Consider the following 18,608-nt stretch of genomic DNA (forward strand, 5'->3'; position numbering starts at 1 on the left):
AAACCGTGCTAACCACTAAGTAACTAGCTAGGTATACACCAAGTATTTAGTCCACTTAGCAAGTTACTTTTATTAGTCGCCTTAAAAGTAGGATTGAGTTCCGAGGTGGATGGGACGAGAATGATGGTAGTGGGGATGGATGGTGCCAGTTCATTCACTTGTTCTCTCAGTCAGGAGGGGGATGGTTACTAGTTGGGCCTCAGGTCGAGACCCATCAGATGGATGTCTTGTCTTACGTCTTCAGCAGCCCCCTCCAATGATGAGAAGAGGCTCAAGCACCTGCTGGTTATCCCGCTCTCTGTATGGAAGTGTCGGTCAGATTATTCCGTCGACTACTACTACTCCGTACGGGGAGTATCAATACCCGATCCAGCCACGATGCAACGATACGATGGTTTAGAGTTACTACTAGTTTCTTTGAACTGGGCGGTGAATCGGGATAAAGTCAGAACTACTCCGGATGATAGTTAATATCCTTAGGGTAAAGTTCGATCACAATATCTACATGCATTACTAGTACCCTACAATCACTGGTCTCAACCCATCGTAGCAAATTTTCTGATTGTCAGCCGCCCAATTCGGCGGTATCCAAGCAACACTACGCTAACTCGAACAAACCCCATGGATATCACATCTCATCTCGTCACGTTAAGCAAATCAAAAAGACAACGGTGGTGGATGTTAAGGGGGAAACAACAATACAAGTAACAGAGTCAATGTCAAAAAGTGGAAATAAATAATATACAGTGAAGTCGTCAATGGCATATAATCGCGGATCAATCGGAATCAAGCTCCGCTGACACTCCGCTTGCTGAGAAAGCTGCGGCGACCCGTCTTCTTAGAGTCCGGGCTGTCCATCACCTCCGAGGCTCCATCATTGTTGGAGTTAGCCGTGCCCGGACGAAGGTTGTTCTCGGACATCGCAAAGCTGCTGCGCAGAGTGACCGTGCCGGTGCCAATCTTGACCTGCTTGTCTTGACCGGCCACAGAGCCCTGGTCATCCACGAAGAAGAGTGCCTCGCCCAGCTGCCCGTCCGAGCCAAAGGTGGAATGGTCAACCACCCGCACTTGGTATTGGGCATCGGCCGTCGTGTTGTGCACGCGGCACGTTTCATGCGACGGGTCGTAGTAAACAGGACCGCCGCCAGACTTGATAGCCTTACTCTTCAGGACCTCCTTGGCGCCCTTGGGGCCGATGGCCTTAATGAAGACTCGCACGTTGGCGTTGGGAGGGTATCCGGAGGCAGAAACGACCGAAATTGTGGCCGTTCCCGTCTCGCCCTTACCAGCAACTCCAAGGCGGTCGCCGTAGTGAGAAGCAACGCTGCGGCTGCGGGAGTGCTGCAGGTTGTTGGTCGTCGCCGAAGCGGGAGGGGTCTCTCCTTCGACCAAGATGGCCGCAGGAGCGAGGGGAGCAGGAGTCTCCTCCTCGGCCTCATGCACGCTGGACCCATCCTCTCCACGGAACCGTCCCATGATGCCATTCTTCAAGAAAGAGGACCCTTCGTGCTTGAGGAAAGACGCACCCTTGATCACGTTGCCACCAACGAAGCCGACTCCCTTCACGGGGGCACCGACAATCTTGCCGGGAGTGGCGAAAGTACCAGCGAACGTAGACGACCCCTGACGGGAACGAACCACGTACGAGGGCTTAAAGAGAAGCTTCAGGCGAATCGCACCCGACTTCCCGTCAAGCGGGAGACTAATCTCCTTAGACTCGAATGGAGTCAGCGAGGTAATATCGAAGTGGGTACCACCCAAGTAGTCGGCCTTGTCACCGAAATCCCAGTCATACACATCAACCCGGCAAGTGCTGTTGATTCGAGATTTGATATCGGTCTCAACCATTTCATTCCACGCCGGATGCAGCGTCTTCTTCTGCACCTTGGTCTTGAAGACTTCCTTGTCGTTAAGACGGAACTTGCAGTACGGATCACTGAAGCCGTTCCGATCAGCAGACGGCAGGTCGGCAGCATCCAGGAAGTGCACCACCAGGGTTCCCATGTTGTTGATACTCTCAGTCGGGTCGAGCTTCATGGTGACAGGGATATACCGGGCACTAACGGTAACCTTGCTCACTTCTCCCTGGGCAGAGCGGAGGGTAAGGTCCGTGGGAGTATACTGCTTCATGTTAGCTGAATGACAGTCAGTCAAGAGAGAGATGGCTTACCAAGATGCGCTGCAGAGTGGTAAGGGTATCTCCCGTCAGCTTAGCAACCGTGTGGTCATCGCTCTCATCCTTGGTGTTGTTCTTGTCGATGATCCGGAGAGTAATCTTGGAGAACTCGAGTTCACGAACAAAGGCATCGCCAACTACAATGCATCATTAGCTAAGTAACAACAATATTCTGGAACAGTACGTACCATCGTCGATCTTGGCCGTCTTGCTGCGGACCTTGGGCGAAGAGTAGGCAGGGAACATGTAATCATCCATGAGCACTTCCACCTGAACGTTGGGACGAGAGAGCTGGACTTCATGCACGTTGAACACAATGAAACCAGATTCTGTAACGAGGTCAGTTTGAGCACAGAGCTGAAGGGCATCGAAGCAAACGCACCGTATTTGGTAAGATCCTCCGCAGAGATATAGGTCTTGGGCACCTCCTTGATCGATTTAACCGACATTGTTTCAGAGTCCTTAGCAGTTTGTGGCCGAGTGCCGTTCGTGTCCAGGCTTGCGCGACTGCTCTGAGCCTCGCGAGTAACACCATTCGGAGAAGTTCCATTAAGAGCAGTTGTTGCCTTGGAGTCCACGCTGGCAGTCTTGGAGTGGCCGCCCACACGCTTGGAATCGGTGCTCTTCCGTGACAGCTCAGCTCCCTCCGCATCGCCATTGAGATTCTCTTCCTCCTTCTCCTCATCCTCGGGGTTGACCACGGGAATGGAGGGGTAGAAGGCAACGGTGTAGTTCAAGGTACCCTTTTGAGAGCGGCCGCTGCGCAGAGGGCTGGAAATAAGCTGCCTTTCATCGTCAATCTCATATCCGCCTTCCTCGTTCTCCCGGACGTAGTCGGAAACACGAAGATCAACAGAGCCCAGTGTACGATCGTCATTGATAGTTTCCTCATCCATGACCTCCAGAGTAATCTTCTCGTGGGGGCTGTGGACGGGAACGTAGACCACTTCGTCCCATTCGGGGTTAAGGTTATTCCTGAAAGTGACAGTCCGTGCTTTCTGGTAACCAGAGAGCAACACCCTTGCGTATGGGTCGGAAGCACCGAAGGCTTCCAAGTTCCGAAGATCACTTGCACTCTTGAAGTGGAAACGCATGACACCAATGGGATCAACATAGCCGGAGCCTCCAGCAATTCCAGCCAGTGCAACAGGCTTCCAGTCCAGAAGGAGCTTGGCGCGGCCCGACTTAGCACCGTTCAGATGGAACCATTGCTGGCCCTTCTCCATCACCTTGAGCATGTCGTTCATCTTGATCTGGTAGGTACCGATAACCGGGTCCCTGCCAAGGTCACGATCATCCTTGATGACAAGACCGAGACGGGCACTCTTCCTGTCAGTGACCAGGAATTCCTTGGAGGCATTCTGGAAGATAGGGTTGTTCGTGCGCTTCAGCTTCTTCGTGATGTGGATTTCCTTGCCGTTCAAGAGGAGGACACCGTAAGGGTTGAGCTGACCAACCATACTCTTCGATGCGTCCAAGTCCTTAGCCTGCTCCACGACGAAACGAGCGATACCAGTGTTCATTTCCGGGGGTGGTTGAGTCTGACCATTTTCAAGCTGGGTTCCCTCCAAGACAGGGAAGAACCGAATATCCGCATGAATCGCACCGCGAGATCTTCCGCCTGCCATGACTTCCAGGTAGAGACCCTCGTGTTCGGCCTGCTGTTCGAGCCTCTCCAGAGGGAAGGTGGCAGCTCCCAATTCCTTGTCCTTGCGGAACTCGTTCCAATCATACGGAGTAATAGTCAAAGATTCAGCAAAGGACGTGATGATAACATAGATCGTTTCGTTCCACCTGGGGCTGTCGGTATCATTGATGGTCTTGGTGCGACCCAGTTCAACCCGATTGTTCAAAGAGACAACCGCATACGGATCAGGGGTACCGGCAAACGCGTCAGGGTTCTTGAGCTGGCGAGCGCCGTGCAGAGTGACAGCAACAACACCAATGGCTTGGTCTATCGCGTTGCCAGCCAGCATCTTGGCGATTTCAACCGGGAAGACATTCGGAGCGTACATCATCGGGCGCAGATTGCTGTGAATCTGATCCTTGATGAAAGTCTCCAGACCAGGGATGAAGTTGATGTCGAAACCGAGGGTATCACCACCAAGGGGTTTGCAGACATAGTCGATCTCGGGGGGTTCCATGAAGCACACATCCACTCGCTCGATATGAGGGAACGGGATTTGCAGCTTAACCTTGACGCGCATCAAACCGGTGCAAGCCATGTCTTCGACGATAACATCGAGACCCTTGCTGACCAGACCTTTACCCAGTCTGACTTCCAGAACAACCTTGGGGTTGATCTTGTTCTTCAGCTGGCGGGCAGTCAAATCCATAGTGTCGTTGGGCGTGAAACTGAACTTCCAATCCATGATGACGGTGTCGACCTCGGTCTTGGGGTATGTCTTGACGTGCTCCAAACGCGGCGGCTTAGAACCGAGCACGAAAGTCTTCAGGCGCAGGTTGTCGATCATTGCCGGGGTGGAGGTACTCAGGACCTGATCAACCGAGTTGATGATCGTATCACAGAGGACGGGAGCGTAGATAGGCCAGAACTTGACCAAAAAGCTGTTGATCCATTCCAGACTCTCGGTATCGGTTTCCAGGCGCTGCTTGGCCATCTCACGGTTCACATCGTCTCGGAAGTTGCGGCGGACGCGGCGAATGGACGTGCGGTAGTACGTACTACAAGCGGCCATGACAATGAAGATCCAGGCCAAACCTCCGCCTAGAACTGCGATAACCCATGACGAGAGACAGGCGAACACGATGACACCAGCGTTGTGGTACCAATCTAAGCAGTCAGGTCAGTTTCCCCTCGAGCGTCTAAGAGCTGCAGATCTCCTCACCTCCAAAGAACTTGTCATCCAGTCTTCCCTCCAGGAACGTCTGGTGATCCAGGAGTGTGCCTTCCTCCTTTTCTTCCTGCGTTGGTTGGTGTTCAAACTGCGGGGCCCAACCGGTCCGGTCGCGAGCCCAGCGCATGTCTTCTTCGACAGGAGCTTCACCATTTGGAGCAGCCGAGGCCTCGTCGGCCTTTTCCTGCAGGAGGTCGGTGGCGGATCTCGGAGGGGGTAGGTCGTACTGATCAGCGGTGCCGTCGTCCTATAGTATGCCAACAGTGCTTAGCGATAGTTCTCTGGGGTAAAAAGCAGAACAGACAAAGGCAATGATTTGGGTATGAAGCTTACTTTGTCGGTCACGACAGCCACACCTTTCGGTTTATGGTCATGATGAAAGCCCGGGGGGAGACGCTAGATACCAGGGAAGCTCTTGTCAGCTCACAAATGCCCACGCGACACACCCGTTAATCTCGGGGGGGAACCTACGGCTCTTGCTGCGGCAGCTTTGTCGTCCGGGGATGCATCGGGATCGAATTGATAGGCCGGGACGCCAGCCTTTCGGGTCTCCTCGACCAGAGCCTTTTCGACAGCTTCGGCCCGGAGGTGGGACTGGGGGTCCTGGGAGGCCTGCTGGGCGACCTCAATGGCGCCCTGCTGCTTCAATTCGGCCTTGCTGCCCTCTACGTCTTGCGACGCCATGGCTCTGAGAGGGTTGAGGAAGAGGGTGCGAGCCTCGGGTGAAAATTCACCTACTACAAATCCCCAACCGGTACAACCTGGATGATCCGGTCAATGGAACTTGCCTTTTCCCCTATTCGTTTGGTGGGTGGTGGTGGTGGTAGTAGGTGAGGGGAAATCGCAAGGGGGAGGGGGAGGGGAGAGGGGGGGGGGAAGTTCGAGAAATAAGGATGTGAGACGAACAAAGGTACTACAAAGGACACAGAGAGGGAGCGAAGAAAAAAAAGTGGATAAGGATAGAGGAGTTGAGGGACCACGCCGAAGGAAGTGGATAGATTGCTGGCGCTTAGTGTTTGGATGGTTGCCTTGCCGTGGGACGGTGGAAGGCCTCCGCAGCGGGGAGGTGGCTCAGGCACGGCAGCTCCGGGAAAAGCTATGGATGGGAGAAATGTCGGGGATGGTCGGGGGGAGTGGAAGGTAGTATGAGGATGGGGATAGGAGTAAAGGAATGGGAAAGGAGGGAATTGGGGGAGAGAGAAGCGGGAAACAAGCTTTACTTACCTGAAGGTTTAAAGCCGGATGATGATGATGGGGGAGGAGGGTAGGGAAAGGGAGGGAGAAAGGGAAAAGATACGTAGTAATGAGGAGGAAACGGGGGGAAGAGGAAGAAGGGAAGGGGATACCGAGGAGACAAACGAGAAGATGATCGATCGGGACGAAGAGAGTGAGTGAGTGGATTGAGTTTCGCAAAAGTCACAGCAACTTTCTAGCCACTTGCGTCAGGGAAAAAGAAGGAAAGGGAAAAGGAATCGTGGCTGGTGAAGGCCACTTTGTTATTCTTGGTCGATCCAGACAAATTTAGACTCTTTCAGCAATTCCGATTATTTTTAATTATTATTGCCTAGGTGGGATATATCATCATATCATATCACATAGTAGTACTGTTAGGGACTCGAAACGGTGACGGCTGCACGACCTAATGTCGGTACCACTGGACTCAAATTGTGACAGTTTTCATTAAATAATAAAATAAAAGGAATTAATATTAATATCTGTGCGGCAGATGTGGCCATGACATCAAGAGCACCAAAAAAAAGCAAAGACGAGAAAATAAAAAGAGAGAGGATCTTCGAGAAGGGAACGGCTGCCGATCGCATCCAAGGCGACCAATTCTCGTGGAGGCAGCATCTGCATTACTGTGAGCCCTTCTCCCCACATCTGCCCCCTTCCAGATTCCCGGTACGCCGTCTCACTCCTCCCTAAGTACTAACGATCAGGAGATCTCCAGCTATTTACAAAGTACTAGTACATTACAGATGGCAGTGGCCTGTTCCATCTTTCTTCCCGATTCAATCGGAAGATAATAATAATCCAAGAATTTCTTCAGTTTCACCCAGTTCTCAATTATCTACACGAACAACAAGAAGTATCTCCGCCGAGAGTGCACGATCCGAAACGCCATCTACCATGGATATCCTGTCAAGCAGCGGACCATCCCCGGCGCGATCGACTAGTGGGCGCCGGTCTACGATCTATTGGCATTATGGATTGTGCCCTGCACCGCCACCGATTGGGATTTTCTCTCCTCTCCTCTTCCCCCCCCTTCCTACTTTTCCGCCACAATTGCGGGTTCCTCTGCCTCTGATTTCCGAAGTTCTCCTCTCTCTCGCAGTTTCTTTCGGGCTTTGGTTTGGCTTTCTTCGCTAACTAACCATCCTAGAGCCGGAATTCTAACCCTCCCAGGGATTAGTGTTGACCAGCACATATTGACTACAGTCCCAATGCTACGAGTCATGCTCGTTCTTATTTGTCAATTCTGACCTGAGAATATTAACTGCAACTTTGGTTGGTAGCCCTAAGGTCCATACCCCCCTCTCCTCTTTAGTAAGGAGTACTACTAGTAGTATGGAGATTTTAATATCCAATATCCAAAGAACGAGAATAGTGGTACTAGACTACTAAGAGTACTAGGATTGATTCCCTTCCAAGTTTACACTGCATGCGTAACCCCTTCCTAGTCAAGTATAACCTCTAATTCTTAACTCGGGATACATCATCATCAGCGCTAACATCGCTATCCCATGCAGTAATAGTGGCAAGGTGTTGTTGTTACACGTGGCATGCAATGAACTGTCCATTTATCCCATCATCCTTTCCAAGGCTGCAACAAAAAGAAAAACAAATCTGCAAGTATACATAATAATGCAGGCAGGCTACAGCGCTTTCACAATTCGCACTTAGTATTTATTATTATCTTACAGCACGCTAAAATAATACAATTATAAATCAGGAACAGAAAGAAAATAAAGCAACCAAATAAAAAAAAAAAATGAAACAAACCCTTGTACCCTGTCTACGCAATCATCGTAGATCCAATCTGAATTAAGAAAAGTAAAAAAAAAAAGAAGCAGTCGGTTAGTTAGTTGAAACTTTGACATGAAAAGTTGTTTTGTTCCAACGGATCTGCAATTTTCTCACTCACTTCTCTTTTAACTACAGTAAGTACTGTTGTCAGCCCGTGTCGGGAATCCACCACCACCATCGATCGGCCTATCTACTTGGCTGTAATGCAAATCTCACCACATCCACATCCTACAGAAGACTACAAAGTACTCACAAACAAATAATGATAAATATCATCACTACAAACCCCATCCCAAACGAAATACCAACCCTAATCCACACCCCCAACTAACCAACTAACTAACAAACAAGCAAAGCAAACAATCCGGAAATGACTTCCACAATGATTAAACCTGACTAACCACATTGTACTAGCTACAGCTCAGCCCAGCGGGTTCTGTTCTCTTCTTCCTTCTCACCAGCCACACACATACCCAGTGGACAGACCGCTGCCCAGTAAAAACTAAAAAAAGTACTACGTACGTACCACAGCAGGAACGAACGATGAACAAAAAAACGGCACGGACCCAGACTTGATGGATGGATGGATGGATGGATGGGCGGAGAAAAGAAAAACAAATTTGCCACAATGTAATCTCACTGCGAATTTGTCCCACATACTACATTGGTGACTACTAGTGGATATCAGACAATTACATTCCTTTCGGGTCCGATTGGAGATAAAGGAGATATGCACCACCACCACCACCACCACTACTACTACTACTATTTATCTACTTACAAAGAGTCAACAGTTTGTGTATACTATCTATCTAAATTATCTATCCATCTATCTATTTATCTGGTATGAAAGCTACCCGATGACGACGCACTCGTTAGAACCAATCCAACAAACACGAAACTCAAATTAAGTTATCCTTTTGAGGTTTAATTCACGAGTGGCTGGGAACTGAAAACTGGAACTGAGGCTGGGTCTTCGGAACGAACAGTGGGGTACCTAAGCTAAGACTACTAACTAACTACCACTTATGTCCGAGGTTTCGCCTACCGCGGAATTTACTCTCTGGATAAACCCAACCATTGGAAGATGTGTCGATGGAGAGGGAGGAGGTGGTGGTGGCTGGGGAATTAAGATATTTGAGACAAGATACGGAGTACCTTCGTATTATTATCTTGCCTACAGTAGTCACATGTCAATATATTCTATCGGAAGAGTCGGAATTGATAACCACGGGGTTATTCTATCTCTCTTTCTGCCTTTGGCTTATGTCGGCAACGTAAGATATGGGTTAGTGTGATGTGATGTGGTGTGGTGTTGTGGCTGGAATGTGCTGAAAAAGGAAGAAAAGTGGTTCGAATTTTGGATCGCGTCGGGGATCGGGGATTACCCACACCCATCTGTTAAGTTACTACTTTGGTCAAAGAGACAGGCACTGCTCTGAATTGATCACTGGAACGGATATCGGCTATCCGATTCGGATCTAAAGCCAGATCTGGATCCAGGAAAAAGGGCTGTCTGCAATCTTGATGTGGTTTTGCTGTAGTATTAAGCGAGGGAGCAGGCATGTGGCGTGGCGGTCTACTATCTACTATTTTGCATCCCGGTCATCGCCGTCACTAGGTACTAGTTGCTGTCTTCAATTAGTAACTCTTAAGCTAGGGTGGGGGTTTAGTTTCTACGTAGACTACTAGTACTAGTCGGGTCTTAGCAAACGTTGCAATTTGCAACTGATATATAATCAATTCGGATGTCATCTCATGTCACTAGAAACACATGCATCGTAATCGCCGTAAAAAAACAAAGACATCAATTAATCGCCGTGCCAATCCAGTCCGCTTTTTCTTCATTTGCATTACTAGGAATGTGTGGGCTTTCATTTATACTGCTCGCCTCTCACCGTCCGAGGCGAATGACACCAGCAGCCATCAGCTTCTGGATCTTCATCCGCACCTGGGCGTTCTTCATGTGCTCCTGCAGAGCGGCAGGGTCGCTCTTGGCCTGTTGCAGAATGCTCTGCATGACAGGGTCTTGGAGGATGGACATGATCTATGAAGAGTTAGTCGAGACATCCTGCAAGCTCTCTGTTTACGGTCATGACTTACCTCGGGGTCGTTCTGGATTCTCTCCATGGTCTGCTGCTCGGTCTCGCCGGCACGGGCGCTGAACTGAGCCTCCAGGCACTTCTGCTGCTGCTGGTCGATCTCGCGAGCATGGGTGCCATCGTCGTGCTCAGAAGCTTCCGTGCAGGCATCCAGAGCCTTGTTGTACTCCTTCATGGCGATCAAGGCCTGAGCCTTGCGCATGTAGGCGCGGATGAACTTGGGGTCACGCTTGGTGGCCTCGTCACAGTCCTGAACGGCCTGAGGGAAGGCCATCAGCTTGATGAGGGCGGCAGCCCGGTTGGAGTAACCGCGGGGGTCCTCGGGCGCCCGCTTGACCATTTCGGAGAAGGCCTCGACGGCACCAGGCCAGTCAGCCTCCTGGAACTTCTTCTGTCCCAGTTCACGGGCCTTCTCGGCCTCGGCGGGGTCAACGTAGGCCTCCTTCTCGGCCTTGGCCTTGGCCTTCTCGGCGTTCCGCAGCTTAGTCAGGACATCGGGTGTGCGGTGCTCAGTGAGCGACTTGTGGTAGTACTCGATGGCCTGGGCAAGGTCGCCCAGCTTCTCGTGTGCAGTACCGATTCTTCCGAAAGCCCTGTAGACAACTGAATTAGTAACCGCGTCGGTAGTCACACCCACAGGTATCTTACTTGGCAAGAGCCTTGAAGTCAGCACGAAGCTCACGGCCCTCCTCGACGGCCTTCTGGCAGGTCTCGATGGCGCCCTGGAGGTCACCCTTCTCGAACTTGGCAGCACCAAGGTTGTTGAGGTACGTAATATCCTTGTGCAGCTCCCAGGCCTTGTTGTAGTGCTCGATAGCCTCATCGAACTGCTTCTTCTTGTAGAAGTCGTTACCAATCTTCTTCTCGGCGTCAGCAGCTTCCTGGGCCTTCTTCTTGGCGATCGCCTCCTCGTCCTCGGGCTCAGCCTCGGGCTCGGGTGCCGGTTCAGGTTCCTTCTTCTCAGCAGCGGCAGGGCGAGCATCAGGCATGGGCACATCCTCCTCAGCCTCGGGGGCAGCACCGGCAGAGCTAGCGCCCTCCGGGGGAGCGCCGAAGCTCATGTCAATACCCAGCAACACACTCATGACCTGCAAGAAGCGAGGGTCTTGAATCTCCTGACCAACGCTGTTCGGGTTCTGCTGAATGCGCTGAAGCTTGGCCATGAAGTCGGCGTCGGCCAAGAGCGGGGAGGTCTTGGGGTTGCTGGCCAGCTTCTGATACATCTGAGGGTCGTTGAAGATACCACCGAGTCCTCCCATAGGGTCACCTGTAACACCGTCGGCCGTGGCCTCAGCCTCGATAGCCCTCTTGACAGCATTGAAACCGGTCTTGGCCTGTTCGTTGGTAGGCTCGAGCTTGAGGGCCTCTTCGTACGCATCGTGGGCAGCCACTACATACGTATTAGTAACCCCGATCTAGTCTCACCACAGTACATCTCTCAACTTACAAAGGTCGCCTAGACCACGGTAAGCGGCACCCTTGCGGAGCCATCCCTTCGACCAGTCCGCCTTGAGATCCGTAGCCTTGTTGGCATCCTCGAGAGCCTTCTCGTATTGGGATTGCGCGGAGTAGACAGCCGAACGGTTGGAGTAGAGAATGTGGTTTGAGGGCTCGATTTCGATAGCTTGGGTGAACTTCTCACTATAGGCCAATCAGCTGCGGTTCATGGCTTCGATCCTCCCAGACCTTTTTGCAAGCGGGGTAAACCGGGGGAGAGAGATACATACACCGCAGTAGCATAGTCCTTTGCGGAGAAGGCCTTGTTGCCTTCAGCTTTCAGAGCGTCAGCCATGCTGTATAACTTCCAAGGGGTATATGATGTAGAAGCAAAAGGATGGAAATGTGGTGGTGAGTTGGGGAAATAAGTGAGAGACGGGGGCAGCTGGACCGGGCAGATCAGTTAAACCGGAGCTTCTTCTCTTTTGCCGGGAGCTTCTCGAAATTTCCGAGAGACAGGGTTCCAGCCTGAGGCCACAGCACAGATCATGAGGCAGTAAGGCTGCAAGGCTGCAAGGCTACAAGGCAGACACAGGCTGTCAAAGCTAGGACTGGCCCTAAACCCTTCCGGGCCAAAGTGACTCCCCCGCTAAACCCAAAGAGAAAGAAAAGCCGCCAAAAACATCTTCTTTTCGGCCTGCGAAACTCGATTCTCCCTCTCGACGACCGTCAACTTTGCGCCTGCTTCCCCTGCCAACTCCCCGGGCATTGCTTTGTCCCGGCTACTGCAGCGACCGTCCAACCTGGGATGCATTCTTGATCATGCCCCTTCACGAGCCCGTCCGGTGATAGTTTCCTGTTAACGACTCCACTACAATTGTCGTCGTGAAAATGGCCTCCGCGGGGCCGTCAGGCAGTTCGGTCAACGAACTGGCCTCTCGACTTTACGATGCCTGTGTCAACCAGTTCCCTTCCGATCATCTGTTCTATCAGCAAGATCTTCTGGGTCTGAACATTGTCCCCAAGAATGACCTCGCCCTTCTCTTGAGCTGCGCCCAGTCGCTCGTCAACCAGAAGCTCTTTCGGCTTCTCCAGGGCAAAAATGACCGCTTAGCCTGGAAGATTATTTCGCGGGATGATGCTGAAAAGTAGGACTATTTTTATCGTTGAGAACTTGACTTAGGAACTCTCCCCACTAACCCTCCTGCTTAGACTTCGAGACCTAAGCCCCGACGAGAGTTTAGTCTACAATGTCATCCATTCGACAGGACGGTCCGGTATCTGGGTCCGCGCAATTGGCAACCGCACCAACCTCCACAAATCCATTCTCGATCGCTGCCTCAAGTCCCTGGAAACGAAAAGCTACATCAAAAGCGTTCACAATGTCAAATTCCCCAGCCGGAAGATGTACATGCTGGCGAACCTCGCCCCAAGTGAAGACGTGACTGGAGGAGCCTGGTTTACCGACGGAGTGTTGGACGAGAACTTCATCAACAGCGTCGCCGGCTTTATCGAGTACTCCGTGAGCCGGAAAAGTTGGTACGAGGCCCCGTCCTCGGACGGTCCTCGAAACAAACGCATGAAGACCGCGGACGGAGGTGTAGCTGTCAAGCAAGAAGGCGCTCCAAAGGAGTACCTCCCCTTCCCAGCCGGGTATCAGGGCTACCCCACCATACCTCAGCTAACAGCCGCCGTGAACGAGAGTGGCATCACACCGGTCCGCCTGGGCGAAGAGAGTATCACTCAGCTCCTAGAGATGCTCTGCTACGACAACAAGCTAGTTTCTCTGAACAACGGCGAATTCTACAAATCGGTCAAGAACCCCGAACAAGTCAAATCCCAACAAGCGCGCAAGCCCCGGACCGACGACGCAGGCATCGACGACAGGCTAGTCAAGAACGGCATGACCGAAGCACCCTGCGGCAACTGTCCGGTTTTCAAGCTCTGCGCTCCCGGCGGAGCTGTCAGTCCCGAGAGCTGCGAATACTTTGACCCCTGGCTAGAAAAGGCCCTCGGATTTTGATTTTCCTTTATTATCTACCTCACACATCATTTTCACCTCATACTCATAACACAATTCCTGTATACAATTAGCGCAGCATGCGCCAGATGATGTTTGTTTGCATAGCGATGGCGTTTACGTCTGATATTGGGATCGGCCATGGAACAACGGTCTTCTTTTCTCAATGTGGGCAACTCAAAAACAAAAGAATTTTCTAGGGCTTTTATTATATTTTCTTTTTCTGGGAAAGAAAAAAAGGATGGAAAAGCGATGGGCGGTGGTGGGAAGGGAAGGGAAAGGAAGGGATCAATTGATTGGATGGATGGATGTCGGTTTGACAATTCCCTGGTGCTACTTGTTAGCTATTCACTATACTACTAACTAGTATTTTGGGTTTTTGTTGGCTGGATTGTCCATTGTAGTATATAGTACTATCGGTTGTTTGGATGGGCTGCTGTGGTTCATCAGTGGATGAAAGAACTACAATCACAATTACTACTACCTGCTTGCTGGTAAACTACTACTAGTAATATAAGACTGAATCAGAAGTCGAATGCATCCTGGTTTGATTGAAAAAGGGATGGTAAACGCCGTCGTAACATCCTATATAGTCATTATAATAATACACACAGAGACAGAAGAGGAAGGGGGGTATAACTATATGAACCAAACTAAGCCTGCAATTTCGCTGAACACTGCGGACAGAACCACTTCCCAACAGGTTCTCTCGTCAAGCCCACACATTTCCAATGGAACCACTCAAACTCGCAATTGTCGTTATCGCACGCAACCATATCTCCATGGCTGACACTGCGACACGTACAATACACCTTGGTATCTTCGTTGCCTTCGTCTTCTTCCTCGTCTTCCATGTCTTCGTCCCTTCTACCCTCGTCGGCGTTCTCGGAATCCGAGATATCGGCACTGCTGAGCATGGAGTCGTCCTCGTCTTCGTCGCCTCCGGCAGCGGATGGGGATTGTTTCGTCCCGCTGACTTTGAGACGGCCGCTTGCGCTGGATGATCGCTTCGTGTGCTTTCCGTTGAGTCCGGAGGCTTTGATCTTCTTGAGTTGTTGGTGCGGGGCCACTTTCTTGGTTACGGCTTTCTTGGTGGAGGCTGTTGACCGCGGTCCTGCGCTGCCGGCTCGGCTTGATGCGGGGGTTCCGGCTTTGGGTGTACCGGGGCCGAGAGACGATTGTCGGAGGTTGGACGAGGCCGCGGGAAGTGTTCCGAGTGAGGCGTTGAGGCGCCGGCGCTTGTTTTCCACTGCGCCGGCGGAGGATTCTCGTTGTTGTCGTTGGAAGTGGATCGTTCCTGAGGGTGTTGCTGGGGCGGAGCTTCGCGCGGCAGTCGGGGAGTTCAGAGCGAGTGCGGCGGCGTTCCGGCCCAGGGAGTTGAGTTTCTGGGTGGCACCTAATATGACATTGGCGTTTGCGGAGGTGCCATTGAGAGGAGAGGGGAAGGAGGAGTTCTCAACGGTGGAGTCGGGGAAGAAGATCTTGGGAGGGTCGCGGTATTGGTCTTTGTTGTTGAAGAGGGAGGGGATAGGAGGGTCGTTCGAGAGCATGCCGTTACTTTGCAGCTTGTGGATGGCAATGTCCAGTTTTCTGATATGTCGGTCCAGCAGAACACATGCTTTCTCGCTCAGTTGGATCTTTTCATCTTGCAGCTGTTGCGACTTGTCGAGGTTCTGTATTATGGCTTTGCCATACTGCTCTTCTTTCGGGTTGGGCGTCAAGCTGCCGTTTAAGCGGATGAATTTCTGGAGACTGGTGTCGCGGGAGTTGATGGTGGTGCGGCATTCTTGGATGATCTTGTCCTTGGCCTGGATCTCTTCCATCAGATGGTTGATTTCAGCTGGGAGGTTCGCCACATCGTGGACGAAAAGTTCCAGAACGGCCGCGGGGTCGTCCTGAGCCTGCGACATGTTGCGCGTTCACTGGTCGTCGTTCCCGATATGAATCGGGCCTTGATAGATGCCGCTATCGGGGTGCCTTCGGGGTGCGACCGGATGCGCGTTGAACAAGGTGTAGAATGCGACGCAGCCCGCTGTCGGCTATTCCGTGACTCGGCGCGATGTCGTAACGGATGGAATCGATGATGAGTATGTACAGGCTGAGATGGTGGCGCTGAGAAGCATTGATCGGGGATAACGACGGGACGCCGAAGGGAGGGAGCGACAGGATTGCCGGATCTAGAATGTTCCGGGCCCGGAGTCTCAGCCACAGTCAACACAGTCAAGCCACAGATTGGCGATCCTAACTGTCAGACCCAAAGATGTGGTGACTCTTGGCTGTCAAAGCTTTTGTAGTAGCTCACTAAGACGTGGAATGGCTTAAGCTTCATTTACATATTCAGAGTACCTGGCGGGTCCTTCATCTCCCTTCTTGTTCATCAAATCAAGCCATTCTCCAGCCACAGTCTCTAATGCAAACGGGCGGGGTATTGCTGCCTTACAACTCTGGCAGCAACTACGCTGTACAATTTGTCCAGTGCTTCTGGCGGAAATCATATCTCTCATAGCTATAATAGCTCTTCGTATACACATGTATGTTCTGTAACTGACTAATTCATATCCTGATATCCATACCTTGTAGACATGGCATGATGCATGTGGGATGCAGTCAGTCTAGACCCAGACGGAGGGGTTCCCCGAGGGGTTCCTGCGAGGATGAGGAAATGCGCACAACGCCACCCATGACATTCCATCTCTAAAGTACTTCTTGCATTAACTCCAAAATGTCCTGTTAAAGTAAACCCTATCAAATTCAGAGATCACAACATAGAGAAAAGATGTGGGCCGGCGATTTGCTGATGACGAAAGCCAGGGTGCAAACAGTGCAAACAGCGTCAGGCAGTCGGTGATTCCCCCGCGCAGAGACGCAATGGGAGATTTCTCTTCTGAGTACTTTCCTCCGAATTCGTCTGCCTGCTTGTTCCTTATCTCGCGCCTTTGGTCCTTGTCTTCCGGTCCCTCGCTTGGAATTTTCTTTCTGCGCTCTATCTTCTACTCGCGGTGTGGTCCAATCTACCTCGTCATGGCTCAAAATAATACCCCTCCGCTCCCGGAGGGTATTTTCTCGTTGCTTGATACGGATCTGTACAAATTGACGATGCAATGCGCCGTCCTCAAGTACTTCCCAGATGTTTGTAAGACGCCGATATAGCTCTCAAAGCTCTGTGGGCCAGGCTAATCTTTCTCTTGAATATAGATGTCACATATGGTTTCACAAATCGCACCCCGGATATGAAGTTAACGCGGGGTGCTTACAAATGGCTTCTGGCACAGATGGATGGTATGTAATTCGACTGTGTGTCGGAGATCTGGACTAGTCTGACAAATAGCTTCATCAGCGATTGCGAATATCCGAGTCACGAATGAGGAGATCGAGTTCCTACAGAAATGGTGCCCGTACTTCAACAACGCTTACCTGGACTACCTGACCAACCTCAAGCTCAAGCCGTCAGAACAGATCGAAATTCACTTCTTGCCGGAGCAGGATACTGGCAGCGACAATGATCTCGGCAACGTCAACTACGTCGTCAAGGGTCTGTGGGTGGAAACGATCTTGTACGAGATCCCACTGCTGGCTCTGACAAGTCAGGCCTACTTCATGTTCACCGATAAGGACTGGGACTATAGCTGTCAAGAGGACAAGGCATTCCGGAAAGGATGCGCGTTGTTGGAGAATGGTTGCATATTTTCCGAGTTCGGCTCTCGAAGACGGCGCGACTACCACACCCACGATCTGGTCATGCAGGGATTGATGCAGGCTGCGGAGGAAGGAAAGAAGCAAGGATGGAAGGGAGTGTTTACCGGCACGAGTAACGTCCACTTTGCCATGAAGTACGGTGTGGCGCCTGTGGGCACTGTGGCCCATGAATGGTACATGACCATCGCTGCCATCACGGATGACTACGAGAACGCGAACGAGATGGCTCTGCGCTACTGGCTTGGCTGCTTTGGTGAAGGAGTAAGTCCGCAGACCTATAATCGTCGGGCCCCAGTAACTAACGCATATCAGGTCCTGGGTGTTGCACTAACCGACACATTCGGCACGCCCGCTTTCCTCGACGCTTTCCGCAAACCCATTCCTGCTTTCACCAGTGCAGGTGTCGGCGCAGTCTCCACCACCGCCTCCGGGCCCGGCACCACGACAGAATCAACAGTACAGAGCGAGGCTACTACCAAACCCCCAATTGCGGCTCCTCTGGTCAACGATGCTCAAGGCGAGCATGCCAACAAGACCTACGCCCAGGTCTACACCGGTGTCCGCCAGGACTCTGGCGACCCCACATACTTTGTGAAGATGGTGCGGGACTTCTACGACAGAGAGGGAGTCAAGGACCAGAAGACCATTGTCTTTTCCGATTCATTAGACATCGAGCACTGCCTTGAATACAAGGTGATCGCCGAAGAAGCCGGATTCAACCCTGTCTTCGGTGTCGGAACTTTCTTCACTAGTGCGTTATACCCATATACCCGTACTATATAGGGTCCTACCCCAATGTCTCCACGAAATTATGAACTAACAAGATCCTCACAGACGACTTCACGAACAAATCCGACGGCCAAAAATCCAAGCCGCTCAACATCGTCATCAAGATCGCCACCGCTAACGGCCGCCCAGCCGTCAAGCTGAGCGACAACATGGGCAAGAACACAGGTGACAAGGAGACTGTACAAAGTGTCAAGAAGAAGCTTGGCTACATTGAGCACCAATGGGAAGAGGGCGATGAAAGCAACCGCTGGGCTCGCAAGTAGTGCGAGTCATCGACCAAACATATTTATTTGATCTCATATCTATAGTCAGCTTAAGACGCAAGTCATCTAGAATCAGTCTCAACGATTCACAGATCGCATATATGGTGGCTAATGTACAGGGCGAGCGACGAGTCTTATATTTTATTTTTTCAAGTCATGTTAAGCATTCATGTTTTATAGTTAGTTATGAGTACTACTGGTACTATCTAGACTATATGAGAAGAGGGTTAGAGAAATTTT

At 51.4% G+C, this 18,608-nt stretch overlaps 7 protein-coding genes across 7 annotated transcripts; 3 read left to right on the forward strand and 4 right to left on the reverse strand.

Annotated features, from left to right (window-relative positions):
- Positions 1-786: 786 nt before the first annotated feature.
- BO79DRAFT_142781 (putative membrane bound C2 domain protein (vp115)) lies at positions 787-5,718 on the reverse strand (the record flags this gene model as incomplete). The annotated part of the gene is made up of 7 exons (XM_025678294.1): positions 787-2,121; positions 2,171-2,313; positions 2,365-2,505; positions 2,559-4,970; positions 5,026-5,281; positions 5,368-5,430; positions 5,506-5,718. 7 exons carry the CDS (start codon positions 5,716-5,718, stop codon positions 787-789), a joined length of 4,563 nt encoding a protein of 1,520 aa, XP_025541801.1.
- Positions 5,719-5,897: 179 nt separating this feature from the next.
- On the reverse strand, positions 5,898-6,385 carry BO79DRAFT_170088 (uncharacterized protein; the record flags this gene model as incomplete). Its single annotated transcript, XM_025679519.1, has 1 exon — positions 5,898-6,385. A coding segment is annotated over one exon (280 nt), but the record flags the coding sequence as incomplete, so codon positions are not given.
- A 3,404-nt stretch (positions 6,386-9,789) lies between these two features.
- sti1 (Hsp90 cochaperone STI1) lies at positions 9,790-11,885 on the reverse strand. Its single transcript, XM_025689795.1, has 3 exons — positions 11,611-11,885; positions 10,812-11,553; positions 9,790-10,756 (listed from the first exon to the last, which is right to left on the reverse strand). The coding sequence occupies exons 2-3, from the start codon at positions 11,420-11,422 to the stop codon at positions 10,024-10,026; spliced, it is 1,344 nt and encodes a 447-aa protein (XP_025541803.1). The 5' UTR covers positions 11,423-11,553; positions 11,611-11,885; the 3' UTR covers positions 9,790-10,023.
- Positions 11,886-12,357: 472 nt separating this feature from the next.
- On the forward strand, positions 12,358-13,872 carry BO79DRAFT_244323 (RPC34 RNA polymerase subunit family protein). Its single transcript, XM_025685356.1, has 2 exons — positions 12,358-12,748; positions 12,813-13,872. Exons 1-2 carry the CDS (start codon positions 12,492-12,494, stop codon positions 13,621-13,623), a joined length of 1,068 nt encoding a protein of 355 aa, XP_025541804.1. The 5' UTR covers positions 12,358-12,491; the 3' UTR covers positions 13,624-13,872.
- BO79DRAFT_82676 (uncharacterized protein) lies at positions 13,706-14,083 on the forward strand. The gene has a single exon (XM_025689796.1). The coding sequence runs from the start codon at positions 13,787-13,789 to the stop codon at positions 13,985-13,987; it is 201 nt and encodes a 66-aa protein (XP_025541805.1). The 5' UTR covers positions 13,706-13,786; the 3' UTR covers positions 13,988-14,083.
- An 82-nt stretch (positions 14,084-14,165) lies between these two features.
- On the reverse strand, positions 14,166-15,708 carry BO79DRAFT_208256 (putative PHD finger domain protein). The gene has a single exon (XM_025682349.1). The coding sequence runs from the start codon at positions 15,528-15,530 to the stop codon at positions 14,274-14,276; it is 1,257 nt and encodes a 418-aa protein (XP_025541806.1). The 5' UTR covers positions 15,531-15,708; the 3' UTR covers positions 14,166-14,273.
- A 669-nt stretch (positions 15,709-16,377) lies between these two features.
- Positions 16,378-18,596, forward strand: BO79DRAFT_208257 (nicotinate phosphoribosyltransferase). The gene is made up of 5 exons (XM_025682350.1): positions 16,378-16,753; positions 16,816-16,899; positions 16,958-17,577; positions 17,629-18,067; positions 18,151-18,596. The coding sequence occupies exons 1-5, from the start codon at positions 16,642-16,644 to the stop codon at positions 18,366-18,368; spliced, it is 1,473 nt and encodes a 490-aa protein (XP_025541807.1). The 5' UTR covers positions 16,378-16,641; the 3' UTR covers positions 18,369-18,596.
- Positions 18,597-18,608: the final 12 nt, after the last annotated feature.

This window comes from Aspergillus costaricaensis (genome assembly GCF_003184835.1).
Source record: "Aspergillus costaricaensis CBS 115574 unplaced genomic scaffold BO79scaffold_9, whole genome shotgun sequence".
Taxonomy (NCBI): domain Eukaryota; kingdom Fungi; phylum Ascomycota; class Eurotiomycetes; order Eurotiales; family Aspergillaceae; genus Aspergillus; species Aspergillus costaricensis.

Coding starts and splice junctions, on each gene's coding strand:
- BO79DRAFT_244323 (XM_025685356.1), top strand. CDS start 12,492: ATGGCCTCCGCGGGGCCGTCAGGCAGTTCGGTCAACGAACTGGCCTCT. Junction 12,749..12,812: donor TCGCGGGATGATGCTGAAAA/GTAGGACTATTT, acceptor CCTCCTGCTTAG/ACTTCGAGACCTAAGCCCCG.
- BO79DRAFT_208257 (XM_025682350.1), top strand. CDS start 16,642: ATGGCTCAAAATAATACCCCTCCGCTCCCGGAGGGTATTTTCTCGTTG. Junction 16,754..16,815: donor CAAGTACTTCCCAGATGTTT/GTAAGACGCCGA, acceptor TCTTGAATATAG/ATGTCACATATGGTTTCACA. Junction 18,068..18,150: donor TGTCGGAACTTTCTTCACTA/GTGCGTTATACC, acceptor AGATCCTCACAG/ACGACTTCACGAACAAATCC.
- sti1 (XM_025689795.1), bottom strand. CDS start 11,422: ATGGGAGGACTCGGTGGTATCTTCAACGACCCTCAGATGTATCAGAAG. Junction 10,757..10,811: donor GACTTCAAGGCTCTTGCCAA/GTAAGATACCTG, acceptor AGTTGTCTACAG/GGCTTTCGGAAGAATCGGTA.
- BO79DRAFT_82676 (XM_025689796.1), top strand. CDS start 13,787: ATGTGGGCAACTCAAAAACAAAAGAATTTTCTAGGGCTTTTATTATAT.
- BO79DRAFT_208256 (XM_025682349.1), bottom strand. CDS start 15,530: ATGTCGCAGGCTCAGGACGACCCCGCGGCCGTTCTGGAACTTTTCGTC.